General features: G+C 45.0%; 1 protein-coding gene across 1 annotated transcript in view; it reads right to left on the bottom strand.

The window, feature by feature from the left end:
- DPYSL3 (dihydropyrimidinase like 3) overlaps positions 1-10334 on the bottom strand; it is a 59377-nt gene extending 49043 nt beyond the window's left edge. The window contains exon 1 of the mRNA XM_080804455.1: positions 10200-10334. Within this exon, the coding sequence (XP_080660581.1) occupies positions 10200-10238 (39 nt within the window). The 5' untranslated portion in view covers positions 10239-10334. The remainder of the gene's footprint in view (positions 1-10199) is intronic.
- Positions 10335-27795: the final 17461 nt, after the last annotated feature.

The following is a 27795-nucleotide window of genomic DNA, read 5'->3' as shown; positions in this document are numbered from 1 at the left end:
TCAGCAGAATCTTGCTTTGGGTTTATTGTGAAGCTGGGGAATGTCCTGTGGGGTATGGAATGAGAAGGATTCATTCAAATCCACATTAAGAGGAAACCCTCATAGGTATTTTGTTAATTCAATGCAAAGTAGTCTTCTTTGCTAAGAGTGGTGGCCTCCTCCATGGCAAGCGGGCCTTGGATGCACCATGGTATGGAGCCGCTCTGGACGTACTGAGAAGTGAGGCTGCCCGGAGTGGGAAGGCTGGAGAGCTTCCAGAACCAGGCAGCGCTCATGCAGAGGAGAGCAGCAAATGGTGGTTGCCTGCACCTCAACTACTCATACGTCATAGGAAAGAGGTGCAGGGAAGGGCTTCACCCTGGGCCTGAATTAAGTGAATTCCAATCTGAACAAATGTGAGTGTCCCGTGTCCCTGGAGGTGGGAGAAGATAAAAGACAGCAGAATTTAAGGTAGCTCCGCCTAGCAGTTGAGAATGTAGGCTCAGTCAGTTCGAATTTTGGTTCCACCACTGAAGGCATACATGATTTGAGGCAAATTTTCTGATCTAAGTTTTCTGCACAGTAAAATCAGAAGACCAGTTTGGAAATCCATTACCTAACTGAACAGTTCTGAGGATCACATGAGGTAATGAATAAAAAACACTCCACACAGGATACAAAAAACATTTGTTATTGCTAGGAGGAGGAGGAGTTGTTGTAGGAGGTTAATTTTCCCTCTGTGTTCCAGACTAGAGGCTCCAGAGACAAGTGTCACATTGCCAGGTCCAGAGTCAATGGTCAATACTTATTTGACGGTCAAAAAAGAGCCCTGGGGTGCCTGAGTGGCTCAGTCAGTTAAGCATCTGCCTTCAGCTTGGGTCATGATACCAAGATCCTGGGATAAAGCCCCAAATCAGGCTCCCTGCTCAGTGGGGAGTCTGCTTCTCCCTCTGTTGCTCTCTATGAATGAATGAATGAATGAATGAATGAATGAATTCTTGGAAAAAAAGAGCCAAATGCTATTATTATACTTGATTATGTCATACATGACATTTTCTAATACATAAAGTATTTCACACGCTTTCTGACCTGAAGTGTTAGGTTCCCTAAATAGACTTTAATTCTTCATTTTGCCTTCTCTTATAAATGCCCCCTTTAAAAGGATCTAGGGACTATTATTACCAAAAGATTATTGAGACCATAAACCACATGGTTTACAGCCAGGGATGAACTTGATAAAATGTGCTTGAAGTGTAACTGTCTTCACCTTCGAAGCAAAAAATGAACTTCAGAATAAATGCTAATAACAGAAATAGCTCCAAATATAAGCCCAGAGAAAGCTGACAGATGCAGCGGAGGGACTAAAAATCTTTGCGTAAACACACATACACACAAGCATAAAAACATTCCATCTAAATGGCCAACCCTAATAGGGAAGCAAAGAAGACCTAGGCCCGGCTCCTTCACCAAGATTTCTAAAAGGCGGGTTTTCTGTACAAACGCAGACCCCCCTATCTAACTGCTGCTAAGAACTCCACTGGCTTGTGGTTTCTATGCAAAGGCAGAAAGGCCTCAGTTCAGATCTATGTTGGATCCTTGTTCAAAAAGTCATAGTGACAGTTTTCTCTATTTGAAGGGAGGCATAAAGTTCTCTTTCTTTTAAATCATTTCCTGGAAGAGAAACAGCAGGTCTGTTTGCAAGGAAGAAGTACCCAGGTAAGCCCTGAAACAGGCTGAGAATGGGGTCAGATGTAGTATTTGGATGAAGGGGAGGAAGAGAGGTCTACGAGGACAGAAGTACAAATGAGGGCCAGGCTCAGTCAACCCCGGTCAGGTCCGGGAGCACAGTTGACTCTGCTCGTTCTGCTGATGTTCTGTGCTGTTTCTCTTGGCTTAGGGATCCTCTCCTGGTTTCTTAGAACCAGGCCTTCTCTCTTAAAAGTTAACATTCAAGAAAGCTGCCAGTGAAAGGGAGGATGATGAACAAGCACAAATGTATGCATGTTCTGATCATCTTCTGGCTTGAAATTATTCCTGCAACGTAAGTGTTAAATGTACCCATTCATTCAACAAATATTTACAGAGGGCTTAATATGTGCCAAGCAAAGACTGAGTGCTGCAGATTCACTGGTAACAAAACCCAAACCATCCCTACCTCGTGAGATGTCCGTGGCACTATTTGGCTTTTGGGGAGGGGTTATTTCCATTGGATGGCAGCCACCACACTTAAAATATGGCAAGAGCAACTGACAAGAGCTTAGCAGAGCATAGACAGACTTGGAGCTGTTTTCTGTTGGTCTACCTAGTCGCTTGACCAGTGTAGATTTGGGGCAATTTGTCAACTTTGTGCCCTTATTGATGGTAGCCTTCTCCAAAAGAGAAATTGTTCGTGCCAGCAAAGGAATCATCGTCTCATTTTAATTATACTCATTTGCATTGATACCAAAGTTCTGCTAAGAAAAGGCCATCGTTGTTCTATTTCTCTCCTGTACAGAGTCTATTAACCAAATCTACCCTCTGAATGAGAAAAAGGCTGGGATTTTAAGTGTAAAAGGCAACCAAATACCCTTAGACCCAACACAGATTTGGGCCGGTCCCGCTGAATTTAAGCCAACAAGGGCTGCTCTGACTTTCTTCTCACCACATTCCCTTTGCTTACGACTCTTCTCTAAATTCGGAACACAGTGCCGAGGGCTGACCATGATCTCAGGAAAAAAGAGAGGGCACAATAAAGTCTCATAAGGTCATGTGCACTGGCAGGGACCTTGGGGATCATTTAGTTCAATGCTCTCATTTGACTGATGAAGAATTGAGAGGGATGATAAGGGTTTGCCCAAAGTCATGTGTAAATTAGAGGTGAGGCCAGGCCTGAACCACAACATGCTGACACTCCACCCAGGGCTTTCTTTCCCTGTGTCAAAAACAAGAGGGCTCCTCTGCTCTACTAGCCAGCAAAACTTTTCCCTCAAAAAATAAAATCTCACTTTATCCCACATATTTCATCATCCAGTGCTTCCAAGGAAAAAAGAGACTAATTAAGTCATGAGAAATGTGTCCTTGAATTCCAGATGTCCCAAATCGGGTCCTGAACTATTCTAAAGTCAAGCTCCCCCATCCAGCTTGGAGTGCTGGGCGTGTCCTGTATTTCTCTGGTGGAATGGGAACGGGGAACTTGGCTCCTTCCACGTCTGGGAAGCGGACAGGGACAGAGAGTGTGAAGGGGCCTTGGGCAGGAAAACAGTATCTGCTTTTCCACCCAGCACTTATACATGCGTCTGGGCAGAAGCCAGAAGCTAACTCAGACAGCTGGCAAAGCAAAGCATGAACCACTGTTGGGAGGACATACGCTCAGTTGTTGTTCCAGTGGTGATGTGATAGGTTTGGCCAGATCATCCCCACTCCTTCCATCCAGTGAACCCTGACCCACGTTTGTGAGCTAACAGGTGAGGACAGCTGGAGGCAATGGGGAAGGGAAAACCACCTATGGATAGGGAATGATGGCTTTCCTGCCTAGAAAACTAGCTCACCTCTGGAGGGATCAATCCCAGGATCTTGGTTTTTCAACTGCATGACTTTAGTCTAGTTACTAAAACTATTGGAGCCTCTATCCAGAGTGCAAAAATGGTGTTTATTTCATTGCAGCTACAGGAGATATGAGTCAAGTGAGGTCATCCACAGAGCCCATCAATAAATGGTCGCTTAACAGCTCCACTATGCTTAGTCCCATCTTCTGACTACCAAGAACCCTATAATCTAATTAACAGAAGAAAGCTCCTCAAGAGAAGTTGGGTTCCTATGTATTTATTTATTGGAGAGAGAGCGCAAGCACAAGCGAGCAGGGGTTAGAGCAGAGGGAGAGGGACAAGCAGACTCCGTGCTGAGTGCAGGGATAGAGACAGGGCTCGATCCCATGGCCCTGAGCTCATGACCTGAGCCAGAAATCAAGGGTCAGAGGCTTAACTGATGAGCGGCCCAGGCGCCCCAAGAGAAGTTGTTTTTGTAAGTAGACTCCGTGTAGAGACTAGGGCCATACCAAGAGGCCAGGCTGAAGGGCTCATCCTATTCTACCACAGGGTGTTTTGGGTCTATTTCAGAGATTGAAATAGACATAGACTGAGTCTGATGAGAGAGAAATTTCACAACAGGAGAGTGTGAAAATAGAAAAGAGCCCATGTCTCTGGGTTGTCCAGGGTCTTTCTCGTTTGTTTCTGAAAGGCCTATAGAGAATGGGAGAAAAGGTAAAACAGAGCACTGATTTGAGGTGGGAATAACTGGGGAGCCAGCCAGGCTATTCCCGTTAACATTAATCAGAGGAGGCGACGACAGACTCAAATTTCCAGTCCCCTTATGATTAGGAGCAATTGATTTAATCAAAGAGGGGCAGATTTATATCCTAGGGAGACATCCCTACTGGTGTAAACATTCTGTAACTTTTCACATGTAATGAGCAAAAGCAAATGAAATATGTCAACAGGTAAAGAACAGAGGGCCCATTAGGACATGGCGGGTGGTTGTTCTTTTTCAAATTCAATGTTTTTTGTTTGTTTGTTTTTTGCTTTTTGATTTTTCAATGAAGGAGAAGGGGCAGAGGAACAGGGAGTCGTGAAGAACCTGCCAGAAAGGGTATTCATGATCTGTGTCACTTTATTCTACAAACTAATTAGGACTGAAAAACAACCTAGCGCAACCAAATAAGAAAAATGCGCTATATTTAGGATAAGGGAAAGTCTCTATATCAAAGACCAAAGGCAGTCTAATGACCTCTAAGAAGCCTAATTTTGAGGAACACTGTAACATAACTGAAGCAAGAAAAAAAAAAAAAAAAAACCCAAGAGCTTTTACATAACGTTGTATTGATTTTTGTTTTTGAAAACTTGTATTCAAAAAATAGTTTCATAAGTAGCCTCTTTCTCCGCCAGACCTTTATCATGTCTTCCCCTTCACGAATTTCCACATTCCAGAGTAGCTGAGATTTCATAAATAAATCAGCCTTTACTTCTTTGAAGACCTCGGGGCTCGGAGGCCACTTTCAGGGTCACTATCCTCATTTGGGCCTTTCAACAGCCCAGGGAGATCAGCGGAAATATTTTCATTTATAAGCTGACAGCTCTACCACAGAGACTGGAATTCTCTGAGAAAATCTATTCCTCTAGAATTCCCCCAAATGCCCAGCCAGCTCCAACACAGCTACTAACAGGCAGAGCCCTTTATACACCTGAGGTGCTTTGCTCCTGTTTCAGAAAGAGGATGAACCCAGCGGTGCCTGGGTGGTTCAGTCAGTGGAGTTTTCGACTCAGGTCATCATCTCAGGGTTGTGCGACTGAGCCCCGTGTCAGGCTCCACACTCAGCTCGGAGCCTGCTTGGGATTCTCTCCCTCTCTCTAACCCCCTCAAATAAATTTTTGAAATCTTTTTAAAAAAAAAGAAGAAAAGAAAGAGGGATAGCCTGGCTGAGAATCGCCACATAGCAGCTCAAAATATAAAGTAACAAATGAACACCCCAGGCACGGCCTGGGCTGAGATTTCCACGATCAGACTTCTAAGATGCTTTCCATTCCTAACTTTCCCTCCGTCTTTTACTCTGGTATTTCCCTACCAAGATGCCTTACACGGATAAAGCCGACTGTGGGTGACTTCCTTTCTTTCAATCTCCTAAATGCTAGTCTCCCATCTCCTAACACTTGCTCCCGGCCCCAAGTGACACCTCTTGAAACAAGAAGAAAGCACATAGGTAGGAGCAGAGTTGGACTTGTACCTCCTCCAAGTTCTCGGCTGGTTCTAGCCCCCCAGCTTTGTTGTACTTCATAAGGCCCATTCCCTTCCCCTTGGGAATAAAACCTTCCCAGGCCACCCACAATACTCACAATCATATCCTTCAAGCAAGACCACAGCACCCTAACTATATACCTGGGAAAGAACTCTCCAGGCTGTGTTCCTGCCTGAGGATGTGGATTCTGTGAATTCCCAAACATCACATCAACCCAGCCTCCAATGAGGCCGGAATGCATTATCGGCAAGATAATATTTACGGAAATCCAATTACCGTTTGCAGAAAGCCAATTCTCTGTGATGTGTCTCCCAGAGAGAATTCTGGAACTCTTTATCCACACCTTCCGAATCTCTGCTGCATGAGCCTCTGGGAGGCAACAGCTGTTCCAGGACAGGAAACCCTGGGTTTATTTCCAGCTTTGCCCCCAAATTCTCGCTGGGTAACTCTGGATAACTAACTTCACCTCTCTGTGCTTCAGTTTCCTTAAAATGGGCTTTTGCAGAGACTTTGGCAAGAGAATATATATAAAGCCCTGGAACCTGACTGTTGGATCCCTCCCATCCTGCCGTCAGCTTCAAGCAGGAGCGTGCAAGAAGGAAACAAGGACTGTAACTATTCTAACCTTCCACCTGCAGAACTGATATGCTACCGTCCCCAAAAGTGTTATTTATACTTATTGAATACAAGAAGAAAGAGACCCATGTTAAGGGATCTGTTGACAGTGTCAGGCAAAATATGCTTCCCAGATCCTACCAGGACTACTCAGAGAGTGCGGAGTATTTCCCCTATACCATTTGCCTTACTAATACCAAGTAATAGTGATGGTAGAAGCAGAAACACCAAAAAGAGAGTGTGTGGGGGGAGGGACATGCTTGACTTCAAGCAGGTGTCCAGGTTTCAGACCTGCCTCTAACACATACTCAGTCTCTGATCCTGGGAAAAGGCATTTGATTTTCCAGGGGTTTGGGGTCTTTTTTGGGTTTTGTTTTGTTTTGTTTTGGATCTATAAAATGGGAAGGACTATAGTACCTCTCAGTGTTGAGTCAAGGATCAAAATGAGACAATGGAGGTAAGGCACGTGGCACAATACCTGCCACAAAATAAACACTCACTAGGCACGAGCTCTTCTTATTAGGAACAATTTTTAATTCATTTATTGATTGAACTGATAACCAAGAAACCTCTATGTGCTAGGGACCATGCTAGGCAGTGGAGACAGAGGTGAATGGCAGCCCGAGGTCCCTGCTCTGATCGGCTGAACCAGCCTGAGCTGCGAGCCCGCCATTTAGAAGCAAGGGCTAGTATCGAGGTAGACCAGACAGGTCATGCACGTGGATAACCTGAGAAAGAACAATAAGATGGGAGGCCTGAAGCCACTGGCAGAGAAAGCCCCAGCCAATTCTACCAACAACAGAAACCCCTCTCTCCAAGAAACCAAAAAACACAGGTATAAAAAGGCTTTGATCCCAGGAGGGCAGCAAAAAGAGGTGGCAGGAAAAACAAAAACAAAGCCTTATGGGCGGTGGGGGGTCGGGTGGAGGGACAAATTGTGGCAGAGGGTGGTGTCCAGGGAGGCAAAGGATAGCCAGTAAGAAAGACTGCCCCCATCAGTCCTCAGATTCTAGTGACATTTTAGCTACTGGGTGGGGCAGCCTTCACAGAAAGGAATACAGCAAGGCTAGAAAACTTAATTCTAATGCCACAATCTTAACATTTAAAAAAATATGCCGGAATTGACAGTAGGGGATATATGTCACATTTAGATCTTTCACGACATTCTATATATGTATATCTGTATCCATATTTTAATGTTTTTCATTATATCTAGGAAGATTATTTCAGCCTTTACATTATGGAGATAAGTATAATCATCTATGGACACACAAACATGCAAAAATAATTGACTCTAAAATAGGACCCTTGTTCACAGAAATACAACACAAAGCCTGAAAAAAAACCTATAAATGGATTCCTTGTCCTCAAAGACCAATACCCACCCCCAGGCCCCGCCCCATGCTCCTCTTCTCCCTCCCCACCCCAGCCCCCTTACAACAATGTAACTACAAGGTAGCCTGGCTTGAAGAAATTCACAACCACTGTCCATTCTTGTCACAGCTGCTGGAGACACACAGCCCCAGCTTCAAGGCAGAGGCGGCTATGCAGCACCACGCCCCATGCACAGAGAGAAAGGATGGAAGCCGCGCTGAAAATGAAGGAGGCACCCCAGGGAAGAGCATCCAGACAAGAACAAAAGGGAAACCCTTGCAAACCTGGCCCCAGGATTAGGGCACAGCCACATTTATGGGGGCTTCGAAGGCAAGTTCTCAATCAGGGCTAAATTTCTGTAGCCCTCCTGCAAGGTGGCCTCAGGGATACCTATAAGGATGGGCGTGGCCCCCAATGCCAAGCACACACTGAGTCCTTAAGAAGAACCTTGCAGTCTTTGGACTAGAAAGAAAAAAAAATAACCTTTTCTCTGCTTATCCCAAACCGGAGAACTGGCAAGTGTACATAGAGGTAAGGCAAGCAGCATGCAAGCAGCCTGCTAAACACATGGAACAGTATGAGAGCTGGGGTTCATCCCCCCTCACTGAGGGAAAGAGTGTCAAAATTGAGCTTTTGTCCCGCTCTTTTTTTTTCTTTTTTCTTTTCTTTTCTTTCTTTCTTTCTTTTTTTTTTTTTAATGATCCCATCCACAGCTCTCTGCAAAGACAACTGGTCCGGACAAAGTAACATGCATTGTAAAAGATCCACAATGTTTTTTCAATAAGGTAAAGTCAATGATACCCTGCAGTGATAAAGGAGGATATGTTTACACCTGACACCTTCCCCTGGCAAAAGGATCCCTACCCACCCCACCTCTCTTTCTCCTAAGCAGCGTTTATTCCCTAAGACCAGGTGGACGGCAGGGAGGGGTGGGGTGCCCTTGTGTGGGGTGAAGCTCAGGTGCGTGAAAAAGATAGCATGCTTCAACAGAAGCAAAACCACTTGGGAATAGAGTGCACTGGAGCCAAGAACAGCTTCCTCCTGCCTACAGAGGTAGGGTCCTGCATTGGCAATCTCGAGCACACAGGGCGTTCGAGTTCTAAACACAGCAGAGCAAGTGCAAGCGGACTCATGCCCACAGCAAAATCTGGTGGGTCCGCGGCAAATTGACTATAGTAGCAGGTACAGCTCTGCCCTAGGGCAGCTGCAGAGCCTCCCAGGGGCCAGTTGATCACTTCCTTTGTTCGCCTTGCAAAGATGGAGTAGCCACCCATTCCCCCACTATACACACACACACACACACACACACACACACACACACACACACACACACACACACACACATTCACTACAGACAAAGCACAACCATACTGCTTCATGCTAAAACAAATGTCAGTGTTTTATGTTATTATTGTTTTGCCCCCACCACCACCACCCCTCTTTTTTTGGTAATGCCCATCCCAGCCTGTTGTCTGCCCCTTCCATTCAGGGGCATCATTTCAGCGCATCCCAAAGAAGCCCTGAGCCCGGGCGCGGTATTATGCCGATAAGAGGGGCTCTGGTGAAGATGCGGCTTCTGTACCTGATAATGGCACGTCCCCTCTCCACCCCGCCCTAGGCGCTCGCCCAGGGCATTTGACATCCGCCCGCAGCGGGTGGCTCGCTCTTGCACACAATGGCAGTTGGACGTGCAAGGCACACAGCATGCGCCTACGACCCCAAACTAAAATCTGCTCTTAAAACTCAGCCTTTTCTTGGGATGAGGGGGGGAAATGACATAAAAAATGTAAAATGCTATGAGGGGAAAAAAAAAAAAAACCAGTTGGTCGATTCCCGCTACAGCCACATTAGTTGTCCAACCCGGAATATGACGTACAGAAATATGAACGGGGTGAATGCAGGCAAGAAGGGGACAAGGTGAAAACCCAAGGTCCAGATACCCTGCTACCCTCGCGGAGCGGGAGGCAAAGCCACCGGGTTGGAGCTAGGAGAGGGGCGCGGTCCTGCTCCCAGGCACCCCCGAGGAAAGGTGTCATCTCTCCATACCCCGCCTGGCCAAAAGGAACCTAAAACAAAAAGCACACGCCGCCTGGGGCAGCGCACACTGACACCCCGGGAGGCGCGGGGGTCCAGGGAGGGCCCCAAGCCCTGTGTTATTTGGAAACTACCGGCTGGGGGGAAAAGAGGAGACATAATCCAAAGTTCTCCGCGCCACTCTTTGGGTTTCCTCTTTGTTTTGTTTTCCCCAAACGCCAGGGTCGCTCCGTCTGGGTGGCGCCCGGCGCGCCGGCTGGACTGACCGCCGCTCTCCACCCCCGGGACCCCGGGTCCCCGTCCCTCCCCGGGGACCGGACCAGGGAAGCCAGCGGGATCCAGGGCGCCCCGCCCGCGGCGCAGCTAGCAGCGAGCGAGCGAGAGACGCAGGCGGCGGCGCCCGGCGCCCGGCGCCCGGCGACCCACTCACCGTGATGCGCGGGATGTTCTTCTTGCCTTGGTAGGACATGGTGGCGGCGGTGGCTGCAGCAGCTGCCTCCCTCCCTCCTTCTTCTGCTCCTGCTCCTGCTCCTGCCTGCCCGCGCCTTCCTCAGCGCGCAGCGCCGGAGATCAGGTGGAGCGAGTGGTGCGCTGGCCGCAGCCGCCGCCTCCTCTCGCCTCCGCCCCCCTCCCGGGCTCCCGCGGCGGCTGCCAGAGACAATAGTAAATCTCCCCGGTCCCCCCTTTCACCCCCGACCCTCCCCCCCGCCACACACACCCTCCTCCACTCGCGTTCACGCCCGGGCCTTTTTTTTTTTTTCTTTTGCCGTGCCAGCTGGGACCCCGTAAGACCAGAATGGCTGCTCCGCGACTCCTCCCTCTTCTCTCTTATCCCTATTGATTTTCCTCTTTGCATCTGCCTCACCCACTTTTTCTTCTTCTTCCTTTTTTTGTGACTTACGAGTGCGGCGGAGCCAGCCGGCCCACAGCCACCAGGGGGCGCGAGGGACTTTTCGGGGCGGGGATGCTGCAGTCCCGGGTGGAGGAGGAGGAGCGCGAGCGTCGCGCCCCTGGCCTCGCGGGCCGAGCCCCGGGAAGCGCTCACGCCCGCGGCCAGCCCCGGCTCCGGTTTCCCACCCTCCCGACCCGCATTTCGGACCGGGGAAGGCTCCCGACTGTCCTCCCGGAGCCCGCTCCCCTCCGCCTCCACGCGGGCTGCAGGCGGCTGCGCCGTCTTTGTTACAGCGCAGGGCGGCACGCCGCCTCTGCCGGCCGCTGCGGGTGTAAACCCGCCGCAGAGGCCCCAAGGAAAACCGAGACCCGCTCGCCCTGGGTGCCGCCCGGCCGGCCCGCGGCTCTCCTGAGATCCTGGCGCTGCGTGTCGGAAAATGTGAAAGACAACGCTTGCTCTCACCGGCCTGAGAGGGACTCCGTGTCAGTTACTGGCAACTGTTCTCTGTATCTTAAAAATAGTCTCGAAATAATACGTTGTAGAGGGACTCCGCTGCCTGGCGCTCAGAATCGGTGAGCATGCATTAATGCTGCTCTGTGAGTCAAAAGTAGAAAACACCTGTGGTTGAAAAGCCCCGGCACATTGCTGGTGTGCAGCCATGGATGTGCAAGGAGCACTACTGTTGCTTCCCCTGGGCAGTGAACCGTGGGCACTGCTGAAAATCCCGAGTTTACTTTAGACAGAGGTGAGAGTCCAAAGTCAGTGTGTCATTGGGAGCAAACACATGGCCTTTTAGCACTGGAATATACTGTCCTTTGGCTACTCGCTAAAATGAAATGGCCAAGGAAGACCTATTTGGAGGGGCTTTTGCGTGTGAGGGTTACCTGGTGGTCCTGGTGCAGGAGATCCCTCAGGTCTCCTTGAAAATTATTCCAAACATACCATCTACATAACAAAAATGGCTCACTTTGCAAAAATTGTAAAAGCCCTTTTCGAAGATGAGTCTCACACCATCCCCACTCCCCAGTTGTCATTGCTAATGGCCTACTAAGTATTCTGTAGGTGTCACTATGCACAACTAGGTCTGTGTTAAGAATCTTAAATTCACATTTCTGTAAGGCAGGCCACTGACCACAGTTCTAGCCATCTTTGCATTAAATTGAAGGCCTTTTCTGCAGTAGAGGAACTATATAAAGCATCCACCAGAATAGGAACAGAATACTCAAGCTTGGGCTTTCCAAAACCCTAAAATGAACCACCCTGGGCACATACTGGAAAGGAGGCTAAGCTCCCTGAAACACTCCTTCCTCTCAAGTGAGTTAATCCAAGCTTCTGGTTATTCATGGGTAAGCAGACTGAAAGCAGTCTTCCCAGGAAAAGTCCACAGCGACCTCCACTTTATTTCTGTGATACTCTGGCTAGAAGGATGAATATCAGGCCAAGTCACCTCCCTGTACTCTTTTGCAAAGCCTGAGCAGGGTTTAGGGCCAGAGTCACGCCCAAAACATTTTGCTTTGTTCTTATGCTGAGACCACTAGCCAAGAGTTGTGAAATTACAAAGCATTCTGGGGATTGGCATGCAAATGAGCAGGATTATATTTAGAACAGGGTAAAAAGAGAATTGACTACATACTATGAAACCCCGCAGAGCTCTCTGTATCTTTCCCAAAGATGTGTCCCAAACTTGCTGGATGGGATCTTGCAAGTTCTTAAGAAAAGCAAAAAATATGTAGGGATATTTACAATCCTAAAAAAAAAACCACTGCCTTTTTTTTCTTTTTTAATACTATGGGTTTCTTTCCCTTTCTTGCATCCTATTTAGGTCCTCTGTTCCTGTCATTATAATCCAGAATAGTCTCTACTAAATAGATTTCTACCATGCTTTTTATCACGTGTGTGTGTGTGTTGTTGTTGTTGTTGTTGTTGTTGTTGTTTCAAATTAGAAGACTTGGGGTTAAACTCTTTGAGGTCAGGTTTGCATGCTAGAGGCCATGGAGAATAGGACTCATGATGTGTTTCTCCAGATTGGACTCCAGTGTCAAGCCATGCACAGGAATGCATAATAACCAGCTAATCGGTTCAAGCTGTTGCCACAATCAGAAATGTACGACAAACACAATTTTTCCCCCCTTTTGTCCCCTCAATCATCTTTTTCTTTCTTAAATAAAAAGAAAGTGTCCAAGATGAGTTTGAAGGAAAAAGCCTTCTTTGGCTGGGCCTTTTCTTTGAAAAAGAAAGGCAGCCGTCAACACAGGATGCCTCTGTGTCTGGCCAAGAGAGTGAGAAGTGAAACCAGCACGGATGTTTTCCACAGTAGAATGACTCTGAATGGTTTTCCTTGGATACACAGCAGTGCTTGGCTTTAGGTATCTCAGGAAACTATGAGAGAGGGAAAGGAGACATAGGGAGATTTAATTTATGGTCCCAAAGAAACTTAATTTTGGCCACCAAACCTACCACATTGGTATACTTCCACACCTCAATCAAAGCTACTTTATTCTAGTTGCTCTGGCCAAAGGCATGGCATCAACCTTGACCATGACTCCTCTCCTTCAATCCATCCAATCTGCACTCCATATCCAATCTTTCAGGAAATGTTATTGGTTCTGTTTCTTAACTATATCCAGATTGATGAAGTTAATTCATATATTGAAACCCACAAAACAGAGGTGGCTCCAGTCACTGGGACCATGTCACAAATCTAAACCTAAGTCAGCCTCCACTTATCAGAAACTTAACAGACATGAATCACAATCTTCCAACTCAGCTTAGCTAGCTCATTTTACCCTAAAAAGTAGGACCTACTAGTATTATAAGGAAATCCTTCACCAATCATGCCCTATTTCCATGTTGCTTCTTCTAACTCTGTAAAACTCTCTCTTGCCCCAAATCTCTCAGAAAGTGTGCTCCACTGCTTGTGAAGTCCTGAACTCCCTCAGTTGTTTACCCTTCAATAAAGGACATCAAACTAGTTATGAAGTTGTACTCAACAATATGACCTCTTAATCTGCAAAGCTTATTCCTGTGCCTAACGCCATGTCTCAACGTGGACTGTTGCAGTAACCACCTCACTGGGTCTCTCCATCATTCATTCATTCATTCTCACAATATTCACACAATATTTATCTTGTGCTTACTACACACTATTAGTTTGCAGGTGCTAGTGTTATAAGAGGTGAATAACAATAAAAATGTCCCAGATCCCATGAAGTTTACCTTATACCCTTATTCAAAAATAAGGTACTTGGTGCCCTTCCATGCCTGCTTCATCTTCATGGTACTTTTCACCATATGTATAGTAAACTATCACTGAGTATTATATCTTTATCCCTTTCATTGGAATGTAATCTTCTTGAGGGCAGGGAATGTGTTGGTTTTATTTATAGCTGTATCCTTAGTGTGGGAAAGAGGGCTCTGCCCATAGAAATTGCTCAATAATTATTAGGTGAGTGACTATACGAATTTTTAAAATTGTGTCTGAAGAAAGAGTAAGTACATGGAATAAGCATGTTCCTACAACTAAAAGGGTATGTGATAGAATCTAGATTTTAGAATATCTATATTTGGGGCACCTGGATCTCTCAGTTGGGTAAGGCTCTTCTTTCAGTCCAGGGTGTGAGCCCAGAGTCCTGGGATCAAGACCACATCAGGCTCCCTGCTCAGCCGGGAGTCTTCTTCTCCCTCTTCCTCTGTCCCTACCCCTGCTTGTGAACTCTCTCTCTCTCTCTCAAATAAAAAAATAAAATCTTTTTTTCTTAAATATCTAGGGGCGCCTGGGTGGCTCAGTGCCTCAGGTCACGATCTCAGGGTCCTGGGATCAAGCCCCACATTGGGCTCTCTGCTTCCCCTTCTCTGCCTGCCTCTCTGCCTACTTGTGATCTCTCTGTCAAATAAGTAAATAAAATCTTTTTTTTAAAAACCCTTTTTAAAAAAATTAAAAATAAATAAATAAAAAGAATATCTATTTTCGCTTCTCTAAAAATTCTTAGCATTTCCTGATTTCAGATTTCACAGCAGGTGAATTTAGGCTGGTGAGGAAATCCCTTTGCTAATATGATAGAGTCACAAAATTCTAAGGCAACATACGGGCCAAAGAACAACTCAGTAGAATAGATTTGGTACCTGAGCACTGATTAGAGAGCTATGACTTTGAATAGAGCTGCCATCAAAGTGTATGAGAACACTGGCAACCTTGCGTTAATTTAAAGAATTAAAAAACGATTGATACTGGGTTTTGAGGGAAAGTAGGGACCAAGAATGGTATGTTATTTAAGGATCTGGATTTGGAAATAGAGAGACCTTGGTCCATATTTACTTATTTATTTACTTTTATTTATTGAGTACATACTATGGGCACCTAGACGTTAGGAACTCAAATATTTGAATAAAGCAGACAAAAATCCATGCCCTCTTGAAGCTTACTAAAAATTTTAGGAACGGGACAAGTAAAGGGTTAAAAATGAGAATACATGGAGGTGCCTGGGTGGCTCAGTGGTTTAAGCCTCTGCCTTCAGCTCAGGTCATGATCTCAGGGTCCTGGGATCGAGCCCCGCATCAGGCTCTCTGCTCAGCAGGAGCCTGCTTCCCCCTCTCTCTGTCTGCCTCTCTGCCTAGCTCTGATTTCTCTCTGTCAAATAAATAAAATCTTTAAAAAAAAAATGAGAATACATGATGTTTAAAATGATGGGAAGTACACTGAGGATAAATAAACCAGGAGTGGGAAGGTGAAAGTCATTCTGTTGTCTTGAGTTTGGGCTGGAATTTTACATACAGAGACCACAGAAGGTCGGGTGAGATGATGATAGCTTGATGATGGTAGCCTGGACCAAATGGTAACAGTAGAAGCAGGGAGAAATGGTCACATACCAGATATATCTCAAGGTAAAGCCAACAGTATTTGCTGATGGACTTGACCAGGGTATGAGAAAAAAAGAACTGCGAATTACACTAAATTTGTTGACCTAAGCAACTCAAAGGATGAAGGTGTACCTCAATGTGACAGGGAAAAATGTCAGAGGAATGGGATTGAGGGGAAGATCAGGAATACATCTGTGGACATTCCTATTAAATATTGAAGTTAAGGGGCACCTGGGTGGCTCAGTCAGTTAAGCGTCTGCCTCTGGCTGGGGTCATGATCTCAGAGTCCTGGCATAGAGGCCATATCAGGCTCTCTGCTGAGTGGGGAATCTGCTTCTCCCTCTCCCGCTGCCCCTCCTACCCTCTCATGCTCAAGCTCTCTCTCTCTCTCAAAAATCAGAAATAAAGTATTTAAAAAATATATATCGAGGGGCTCAGTGGATTAAAGCCTCTGCCTTCGGCTCAGGTCATGATCTCAGGGTCCTGGGATCAAGGCCCACATCGGGCTCTCTGCTCAGTGGGGAGCCTGCTTCCCTCTCTCTCTGTCTGCCTCTCTGCCTACTTGTCAAATAAAATCTTTTTTTAAAAAAATTTTTAAATAGGGATGCCTGGGTGGCTCAGTGGGTTAAGCCACTGCCTTCGGCTCAGGCATGATCCCAGAGTCCTGGGATCGAGTCCCCCATCGGGCTCCTTGTTCAGCAGGGAGCCTGCTTCTCTCTCCGTCTCTGCCTGCCTCTCTGCCTACTTGTGTGCTCTCTCTCTCTCTCTTCCTCTCTGACAAATAAATAAATAAATAAAATCTTTAAAAAAAATTTTTTTAAATAAAAATTTAAAAAAAAATATATATATATATCGAAGCAAAATGTTGCACAAGCAGGTGGATATTCAAGATTGGAAATCTAAGGGATGATCTGGTCAGACACACAAATTTGGGAGTTGTCAGCCTCTAGGTATTACTTAACAATGCTGGAGGAGATGAGCAAGGAAGTGAGTGGAGGTACAGGGCAGACAGCTTTGAGGTAAGTAAGCATCCTGTGGGGAAATGAGCAACCAGGAAAAGGAGTGGAGACAGTGATCAGTGAAACAGAAGGTACACCGTGGGAGCATGGTGTTCTGAAGGTCAAGGAACTAAATTAGTTCAAAGAGAAGAATGTACTCACTTTGTGAAATGGTGCTGAAAGTTGAAGGAAGATGAGAAATGAGAATTAATTAGTGCTGAGGGCCTTCACCTGAGCACCTGTAAAATGAGTATCTTAACCACTACCTCACAGTGGTTTTGTAGGGGGGCATATATTAAATTATCCAAGTCCTATTTCCTGAGTACCTACTGTGTGTGTGTGTGTGTGTGTGTGTACGGCGCGGCCTGATTAAGTCGTGGGGGTGAAAACTAATTTGAGTGTTTCCAAGAGACAATCAAATTGGAAATTGGAGACATCTGAGATAGACACATCTTTCAAGGGATTTCATTGTAAATGGGGACAAGGAGGAAATGGAGCAGTAACAGGCAGAGGAGTGGAATCTCATGTGAGAAGTAAGACCATGGTTGTAGGCCTATGGGGCTGACTCTGTAAAAGGATGGGGACAAGAGCCCTATCATCTGTGAATGGGCAACACAGGTGACATCTAGTGTTTGAATGGGGGGCTTGCCCATAGCATGGAGCAAGATGGCTCCTCCACAAGGAAGTGAAGGTGGAGCATGGGATCTTGGCTCCTTAAACAAGAAAGGGCATAAGTGGATAGGAGGATAAAGGATAGTGAACATACTGAAGAATAAATAAGATTATTCATGTAAAACTCTTAGCCTAAAGCAAGTTCATTAGATGGCAACTATTCCTGCCACTACTTTTGCTGTTCGGATTTTTTAAACTCGTTTACATCAGGGACTATGTCTTATTCATCTTTTCAGTGTCCTGCTCTTTCACAATGCTTGAAATAGAGTAGAATTAATGCAGTACAAAATAAATTGAATAGGGACATCTGGGTGGTTAAGCATTTGCCTTCAGCTCAGGTCGTGATCCTGGGATCGAGCCCCACATCGGGATCTCTGCTCAGTGGGGAGCCTGCTTCTCTCTCTCTCCCTCTGCCTACTGCTCTGCCTACTTGTGCTCTCTCTCATCAGATAAATAACTAAAATCTTAAAAAATAAAAATTAAAAAAAATTAAATTGAGTAGAGGGGAAAATCAAGAATATTATCTGCTTTCCTTTTAATATCCAATATATCTAAAATAAGTGATTAGCCATTTCCATAGTTTTGATCACTGGAAATATTTTCCACTTTTTTAAACGAAATTTACATTTTGGCGTATTAACATGGGGAAACATTTTCCTTGATCTCAATTTGAAGAATAGAGGAAAAAAATAGTCCCAAAACAAGTGCAGAATGAGTTCGGAAGGGCAAAAACATATACCAAGCCTTTGTGAAACACATAGGCTATTCCAATATTAGCAAATACACATTTAATCATAGAACCGTCCATTACATCACTTGGGTCCATACATTTTACCCACAGTTCAAACAGGGGAAATCTAAGTCATATACTTCCAGTATGACAGAATGAAAATCAAGGTGGTGATTCATTTGCTATTATTAGATTTTATACGTTAAATACACGGAAATAACCAAACAATTCTACCTTTGACACACATAAGCCAAAAAATTTAAAATAAAAATATTATAGACACACACAAAATATCCCCATGGGCTTATTCCAAAATCATACTTATACCAGCCTGAGCAATGTATACAAACCTACTTCTCCCTGGATAGAGTTTCTCATTCATTTCTTCAGTAGAGGATGGTTCTGCAGACCTCTGGCCTTCCTAAGATTTGATGGTAGTTCATTTCAAAGCCACAGGCAGGGCCACACGGGCTAGGGTTATGGAGTAAGGTTGGGAGGGAGGGAAAAACTACTGTGTGTTCATTTCCATCTCTGGCCCAACACGTATTAGAACCACAGGTGAGATGACATTTGCTACAACAGCAGTAGGAAACTAAAACAGGTAGTAATCAAAATGAATGCAGGACTGATGATCAAGTCGAAAGTAGTACTCCACTAAAATGTCATAATCCCATGGGGCGCCTGGGTGGCTCAATCAGTTAAGTGGCTGACTCCTGTTTGCAACTCAGGTTGTGATCTCAGGGTCTTGGGTTTGAGCCCCACATCATGCTTTGTGCTTCTGCTCGGTGGGGAGTCTGCTGAGGATTTGCTCTCTCCCTCTCTGTCTGCCCCCTCCCCCCAGGCTTGCACACACACACACTCTCTCATATAAATAAATAAATCTTTTTTTTTTTTAAGTCATAATCCTGTGCCCAATTTCTAGATCTGACCTAGTTTTGAGGCTTGCAAAACATTAATTGAAGGAGAAGGAAAGATCTTAGAACGTCATGTCTAGTATGATTCCTCTAGTCCTTCCCCAAGGGGTCCTAGGGCCAACTACTAATGTCACTGTAAACTGGGAAAGGGGGCTACCTAAACATCAGGAGGGTGGATGGATGTAAGTTCCCGGTTGACAATGATACCCAGAGACTTGAGGTCAAGTCATAAATGGACTCCTGGTCCAGTTCTGGCTTACCTTTGGCCCACCAGCTTTATAGATCAACCTACGTCATTTTCACAAACCTCTATTGATTAATTGGAATGGACAAATATGGCAATTAGCATACCTCCACATTGGTTTCTTAGCCTGTGGGGCAACAGCAATGAAGTTGGAAGATCAAGTAGAAGGCTCTAAAACTGTTCCCCATCTTTACCCCACGATGTTAAATCAAGATAGCAAATTTAAAAATTTTTTGCATCCTGAGAGAATGGCCTTAATGACCAAAATGCTATGGGGGTGATAATCCCCATTATATCGTTATTTAAGTCACTTCTCTGGATACTACAAAAGCCAGACAAATCCTAACGCATAACTCAATCAATTAAGAGCCGAAATCGAAAGTGTTCTGACACTCTCCTAGCGCATACTCTCATGTACATGGTACACAGCTACTGAACTACCCAAGAAGTTCTTTTCTATCCCTGCCAGCAAAGCAAACCAAACCAGCTTGCATGCAGTTGAAATAGATGACAGCACACAGGAAGAGTCTTGAGCAGGGCTATAATCACCCTTCCCTCCGTTTTAACAGTCTGAAAATATCTTAAAGAACATCCTATTGGTACACTCTTTGGATTACATCATGCAAAACTGATGAGATGAGCAAGAAGTGACAAGTGTGTTGAGGCTTTGGTAAGATACATGAGCTCTACAGGGTACATGAAGGACACACGAACTTTGTGGGGGAGAAGGCCACCCCCTCAAAACAAATAAATAAATCTTAGGGGAAAAAAAAGAAAAGAGATGAACACGTACTCTAGGTATGGATATGCCTTTGCTGCTGCTGGAGCCTCAGTTCAACACTAAGGAGTCTTTGAAGCATTGGCATGGGTTCCATAACATCACATCAGACTAAGCCGTCTATTTAATAGCAAGTAAGATGTATGAAAGGTCGTATGACTGCAGGATCCAGTAGTTCTATCAAATACTCCCTACCTAGAAGCTGCCATACTAAATGTAAAGGAATGATCTAGTGAAGGCACAATCTACAGAAGCATGAATTCTGGGATGATTCCTTGCAAGGATAAGGCACCATTCTCCAGGATGCACTGTCATTTTAAATCAGTGCCCTTTATCAAGTGTGTAATGTCCCCAAAAGAAGAATACATGAGTCCAAGAACCAAGGGGAAGAAGCAAGAGTGACCCCTCTGACCATCACTCCCAGGGACCCACATGGGAAATGCCTATTTCACATCCCTGCAACTCTGGGTTATTTCGTAACTTTTCACCAAAGGGGAAACGTTTTCCACCAGGGGGCAGAGCAAGAGTCCTAGTGAACTCTGAGTTACTGCTGCTATAGGGCATTCAGGTCTCTCTAGGCCCAGGGACTAAATAGGCAGGGAAGACAGTCAGCAACCTCATAGGATTATCAGATTATCCAGAGGAAGTAGGGCTGCTGTTACACAATGGAAGCAGGGAGGAGAATGTATGACACCCTCGCAATGCACATGGGTTCTTTTAGGAACTACCTTGCCCAGTCTTGATAGTAAATAGACAAGTACCTCAGCCATAACCTGACGAGGGCTTGGTGATCTGGGTCCATGTCCCAATGCCAAGTAAACCACCAGGACCAGTGAAGACGTTAGCTAAGAATGAGGAGAATCTAGAATGACTAGTAGAAGACCATAATGAGTATTATTGAGGCTCTAAGACCAGCTGTGGGAAAAAGGCCCTGACACTCCTCCCCAGAAAAAAAGAGGCACACCCAGATTCTAGAGTTGGGGATCCCAGGCCTTACACAAAAAAGCCAATGTGAGCAGTGTAACGAGGTGTCTGTAACAGACACTCTGAAGGTCCACCCAGACACCCCCCTCCCCACCCGCTGCCCCCTTCAGGATTGAAGGAGGACTCTGTCCTCCAGGTGCTCTCAACCTTCAGCGATGAGTCCTTTCTGGAAACTGCCCTTGTCTCAGGTAACCCGACCCCCACCCCAAGGGCAGCCTGATCCAGTAAGTGGTGAATGTGAGTGCAAAAGGGCCTGGCCTCCTCACCACAAAAGGGTAACAACTCCTAAGCCTGTCAGGTCAGTTAAAGCCTTTTAGACCACATCACAGCTCAACTTCCCCCTCTGCCCAACAATTCCCCCTTCCTTCCCATGTGCAGATGTTGATCCCTAATAAATCCCTGCATGTTATTCTTCCAGAATCTGTGTCCCAGAAAACCCAATGTGCAAAGTGAGGCTGGTATTAAATGAATGTATATGTGGGATAATATTGTTTTACCTAGCCAATATTTTAAAAGGTACAGATGTGGGGCGCCTGGGTGGCTCAGTGGGTTAAAGCCTCTGCCTTCGGCTCAGGTCATGATACCAGGGTCCTGGGATCGAGCCCCGCATCGGGCTCTCTGCTCAGCAGGGAGCCTGCTTCCCTCTCTCTCTCTCTCTGCCTGCCTCTCTGCCTTCTTGTGATCTCTCTCTGTCAAATAAATAAATAAAATCTTAAAAAAAAAAAAGGTACAGATGTCACACTCAAATTAAGGTATCTTTAAAAACTGGAAAACTTGGGGGCACCTGGGTGGCTCAGTCACTTGAGCCTCTGACTCTTGGTTTCAGCTCAAGTCAAGTCAGGGTCCTGGGACTGAGCCCCATGGTGGGCTCTGTACTCAGTAGGAGTCGGCTTGAAGATATTCTCCCTCTCCCGCTGCCCTCCTCTCACTCTCATGTTCTCTCTCTCAAATAAGCAAATAAATCTTTTTTTTTTAAATTGGAAAACTTGGCCATTCTGGGCTCCCAGAAGCACACTGGTGCCCATCAGCTAGAGTAAAAAACTAGCTGCTTTTTGGATGAAACACATACTCTCCCATTAGCCATGTCTGCTGCTTCCTTTTCCTTGAAGAAGGGCTGGCTGACGTTTATTGATGCCACCTGCTTGGTGTATAGTCATGTGAATTTCTGACATCAGATCATGTGGAGATTCTTGACTTATTTTTTTTTTTGAAGCAATTTTAGTTTTTTATTGTTTTTTGTTTTTTGTTTTTTGTTTTTTGTTTTTGATTCTTGACTTATTTAGGCATTAAAGAGTAGGGGCCTCTGTGTCTCAAAGATGAGGTCTCAAAGATGAGGTCCCAAAGCAATCTTTGGTGCCTGTTCAGAATTGAGAGAGCAGTGAGTTCTCTCCAGGGAGCTACCTCCTTCCCCGGGCCACCCCAACTCCACCCCCAGCATGCCCTAAACCACAAGATTGAATCCCGGAACTACAGACCGTGTGTTAAAAGCCTGTGTGAGAACCTGACTGGAGCTGTGGGACTCTATGGCTAAGTGCAGTCAGTTTCACCCTCGGACTGAAAGGAAACACACAGGACTGGATTCAGAACCTATCCCACCCTCCCACCCCATGGAGCACAGAAGCTCCCTCCCAGATGAGGGATGTGAGACTCACCCTTGGATGGAGGCTCACAATAGCAAGCCAGCCCCCAAATGCAAGGTGGCCACTCTAGCTTATATTTTCCAGGTTTCCCCAATCTCTCCAGGAAGGGACTTTGGCTGCATGTCTTTTGGGTGTTTTTTTTCCCCCCTCTGGTTTCCTATAGTCAGTCACAGCAAATGTTCCAGGGCTGTGGGGCCTCATCAGCCTCTGGCTCGGCACCTTTGCAGAGAAGGAGGAATGGCAGAAACATGTGCCTGAAGGTCTAGTCACAGGTATCTATGGGCAAATTTCCGAAGGAGCCGCTGAATGAAAAAGAGCCTCCTCTTGCTTATCCCTGTTATGTCAATAAATGTGCACTTCTTTGTTGGACTGGGCACAGTGCTCTAATCCCAAGTGAAACCCTGGATTTCTGACCTCAGGACACCCAGGATCAACTGGTGACCTGGGCCCAATCAGAGTGCTTGGTCAGTTTTGAAGGTCCCCGTAGTCCATTTTTCACTGAAGACGTGAATATAGCAGCAAGAACCAGAGACTGAAATAGAGAAATGCTGTTTGATTTTCCAAATTCATTTCAGATTGGTTGACTTTAGAATTAACAGCATGAAAACTTTCTGAGCTTTACTTGCTTCATCTGTAAAATGGGTCAGTAGAATAATGGAGGAAATATGCTAACAGAAACATGAGAGAAGGGGCACCTGGGTGGCTCAGTGGGTTAAGCCTCTGCCTTCGGCTCAGGTCATGACCTCAGGGTGCTGGGATCGAGCCCCACATCGGGATCTCTGCTCAGCAGGGAGCCTGCTTCCCCCCACCCCTCTCTCTGCCTGCCTCTCTGCCTACTTGTGATCTTTGTTTGTCAAATAAATAAATAAAATCTTTAAAAAAAAAAAAAAGAAAAGAAAAGAAACATGAGAGAACAGGTCTTATGAAATAGAAAGATGAGTGAGGAGCACCTGGGTGGCTCAGTCGTTGGGCGTCTACCTTCGGCTCAGGTCATTATCCTGGGCCTGGGATGGAGGCCCGCATCAAGCTCCCTGCATGGCGGGAAGCCCGCTTACCCCTCTCCCACTCCCCCTGCTTGTGTCCCCTCCCTCCCTCTTGTGTCTCTCTTTGTCAAATAAACAAATAAAATCTTTTAAAAAAAGAAAGAAAGAAAGATGAGTGGTTCATTTGAAAGGAGTTGCTGGTTTATATCATTTTGACATGGAATGATTAAAAGAATAGGTTGGAAGTCTGTATAATAGTGAATGGATGGAAAATGGAGAACCCTTGCCCAACCCAGCCCATGGGCAGTTCCTAATCTTGCTTCCCCTGCTGAAATCATGTACCAAATTTGATGAAGACTTTCTGGACTTATACCACAGTACACTGAGATCTCCCAAAAAGGTACACACAATTAACAAGTGCATATTTTAACAAGTAACCAAGTCCTGTTTTCATTACTTCACATCCACAAATAATTTACAATGGCCTCCATTTTAAAAATCCCAACGCACTGCTAACAGAGACGAACACATTTTGTTATCGACATTTACCTAGTTTATACATTTCCTAGAGATTCTCTACAGCACAAATGAAAGTAATGTATAAGCAGATGTTAGTAGAACAATGGTTCTGTTGCAATGAGGGTTTAACGCTAATGCCAATGTGGAAAACAATTATCATAAAAGCCCACATATCTCCTGTTCAGCCTTAATTAAAATTAAAGTTTAAAAAAGGGGCTATCTAGTTTCCAAGCAGGGACCCCAGAAATCACTTGTAGAGGTAGTTCTATGGGGAAAAGTTACTGAACTTTTATATATTTACCATATAATTTAAGGTGAATTTACTATAGAATTTAAAGTAAATTTAAGAACTTATATTTATTATCTATTTTGTCACCATAACATTGAGTTTCTCTTTAAGTCTCCTAAGTTTTTGTCATGTTGCAAGTTTGTTTTAATAGGATCCAAGGTCTCCTCATTTAAAATCTTGGGACTGTGAAAGGTTCTCCCAGTAAACTACTTTATCACAAAATTTCTTATAAAAGTTTCTATTCAGTTAAAGGTAGTAACTGTTTTTGTCACAGAGGTCTGATTTGACTCATTAACAATGTGATGACAAATTTACTGTAATCTTGCTAATTGACTTTTCATTAACTAATATAAAAAATGGTAAAGACTCTTGGAAATATATTGAATATTTGAAATTCAATAAATCTGATCCACCACAGTGACAAAACAAAAGATAAAAATCCTACGGTCATCTCAATAGATGCAGAAAAAGCATTTAACAAAATTCAACCTCTGTACATGGTAAATTTCTCTCAACAAAGTGGGTTTAGAGGGAACAAAGCTCAAAATATGAAAAACCCAGAGCTATCATACTCAACAGTGAATAACTAAGAACTTTGCCTTCAAGATCAGGAACAAGAGAAGGATGTCCACTCTCACCACTCTTATTCAATATAGTATTGAAAGTCCTAGCCACAGCAATCAAAAAAGAAATAAAAGGCAACCAGACTTGTAAGGAAGAAGTTAAACTGTCACCACTGGTAGATGACATGATACTATACAGAGAAAATGCTAAAGACTCCACTAAAACACTATTAGAAGTAATAGATGAGGGGTGCCTGGATGGCTCAGTGAGTTAAAGCCTCTGCCTTCCGCTCAGGTCACGATCCCACGGTCCTGGGATCGAGCCCCACATGGGCTCTCTGCTCAGCAGGGAACCTGCTTCCACCCCCCTTTCTCCGCCTGCCTCTCTGCCTACCTGTGATCTCTGTCTGTCAAATAAATAAATAAAATCTTAAAAAAAAAAAAAGAAGTAATAGATGAATTAAGTAAAGTTGAAGAATACAAAATTAATACAAAAAATCAGTTGTGTTCTATACACAAATGACAAAGTAGCAGAAAGAGAAATTAAGACAACAATCTTATTTGCAATTGCACTGAAAAGAAGAAAATACCTAGGAATAAACTTAACCAAGGAGATGAAAGACCTGTACTCTGAAAACCGTAAAACTGATGAAAGAAACTGAAGATAACGCAAACAAATGGAAAGATATTCCATGTTCATAGACTGGAAGAATACTGTTAAAAATGCCCATACTACGGGGCACCTGGGTGGGGGGCGGGGACAAGAGCAGGCAAGGAGCAGAGGGAGAGGGACAACCAGACTCCACGTTGAGAGCAGAGGCCAACAAGGGGCTCCAACTGGACTCTGAGATCATGACCTCAGCCAAAATCAACAGTCGGGCACCCAACCAACTGAGGCACCCAGGTTCCATTCCCTTCCTTAAATTGGGAAACTCCCAACAATCCTTAAGAATCAGTTCAGGCTTTATCTCTTCTAGAAAGCTTTTCCTGACATCTTTTCAGGAGCTTCTGCCAACCTCTAGTACTGGGCTTATAGAGTATGCTATGATTATCTCTTTAATTGGCCATCCTCCCCAGGCTTCTTGAGCAGAAGTGGGGCTCTGTTTAATCAGCATTGTATCCTCAGTGTTCGCACAGTGCCCTGCATATAGATGAAAGCACTCATGAGATGTGGGTTCAAAGACTGCCTTGGATGGCGGTGCCTGGATGGCACAGTCAGTTAAGTGTCTGACTCTTGGTTTTGGCTCAGGGTCTTGAGATCAAGCCCCAGGTCAGACTCAGCTCAGCACAGTCTGCTTGAGAGTCTCTCTCCCTCTCCCTCTGCCCCTCCTGCTTGTGCTTGCTCTCTCTCTCTCTCTCCCTTAAAAATAAATAAATAAATCTTTTCTTCAAATAAAGGATGACCTTGGATGAATCCGTGCTACAGACATGCATACACCTCTGCATGCACGCACACACACATACACATATGCACGCATAAATTCAAACCAAATGCAAACCCTACTTGAGAGAAGAATCCTGAAGGATATTGGGTTGGTGGGGGTGGCAGAATGTTTTGGATAGACTCATGTGCCTGTTAACGGGGTATCATTTAGGCTAACACCTAGTAAAAACACCTTGTTAAAAAGTTAAAGATAACAATTGCAGTAAAACAATTTTTTAAAAAGGTGGGGGGGGGGGCGGGTACTGGATTGGAAGGATCCAAGTGGAGGTATCCAGACAGGCTGGAATCAGGATCCATCATCCACAGTCTTTTACCTTTTGACGCCTCACAGGCCTGCACCCTCATTCTATTTACATGTTTTTTTCTGAATATTTCGCTGCTTTGTCTTTTTCATTCTAATCACACTGAGAGAGTGATAAATTTTATAAAGGTGATCTTTGAAAACTTAAGTCCGCCTGCTTGCCATATGCTAATTAAGTGTTCTCAGTCCAGATGTTTACATGAACCCGTATCCCCCCACCCCTTCTAGCTCTTTCTCAAGCTTCTTGGTCTCTGTCTCTGGCTGTCTATTTGCACTAGCTTTGTTCTTCTTTTAGATCTTCAAAGAGATCACTCCATGAGACCATAGCTATCAACTCAGTCCTACCGCTGAAACACATGAGACTAGAGAAGGCATATGGTTTGCAAACCCTAAGCCCACCCAACCCTAATGACACTATCAGTGTAGGGCTCTGACCTGTTATTCAGAGATCTGCCATCTGTCACACACTGCCTCAATTCATCCTAGTTATATAGGGGTAGGGTGGGCGGGGCGCGTGCCCTGGTCAAAGCTTCAGTACCACTAAGCTGAGTCTCCAATGAAATAAAATGATGCAAAGTATTAGAAACAGAGAGGTAAATGCTGAGCCACAAACAATTACTATTCTGAGAGCCAAAGCATAATGATGAAGTATTGTTGTGAGAAGAGAAAAAAAGTAAGGAGTCAAAAGACTCAAGTTTTGGGGTACCTGGGTGGCTCAGTGGGTTAAAGCCTCTGCCTTCGGCTCAGGTCATGGTCCCAGGGTCCTGGGATCGAGCCCCGCATCAGGCTCTCTGCTCAGAGGGGAGCCTGCTTCTCCCCCTCCCCTCTCTCTGCCTGCCTGCCTACTTGTGATCTGTCTGTCAAATAAATAAAAATAAAAATATTCTTAAAAAAAAAAAGACTCAAGTTTTGGTCATGTCTACTTTATTAAAAAATTGTTTGACCTCACACAATTCATTTACCATCTCTCCATCTCTTTAATAGAGAATAAGTTATTTGCTTCCAACCTCTTTGGGCTGAACATCAAATGAGATCACGGAAATGCCCCTGTTTGGAAAAAAAAAAAATGCACTCCAAAGGTTATATGAACACCAAGCCTCAGTATTATGTTTCCATCATGTTACACACGTATCCGGGACTGATATCCACTCAAAGCCCTATTTACCATTGTTGGTTTCCAAGCCTGACCTTGCATTAAGTACCTCTCTGTTTTTCAAA

Source organism: Martes martes (genome assembly GCF_963455335.1).
Source record: "Martes martes genome assembly, chromosome: 5".
Classification (NCBI taxonomy): Eukaryota; Metazoa; Chordata; class Mammalia; order Carnivora; family Mustelidae; genus Martes; species Martes martes.
This window is presented reverse-complemented; position numbering and strand designations above follow the sequence as displayed.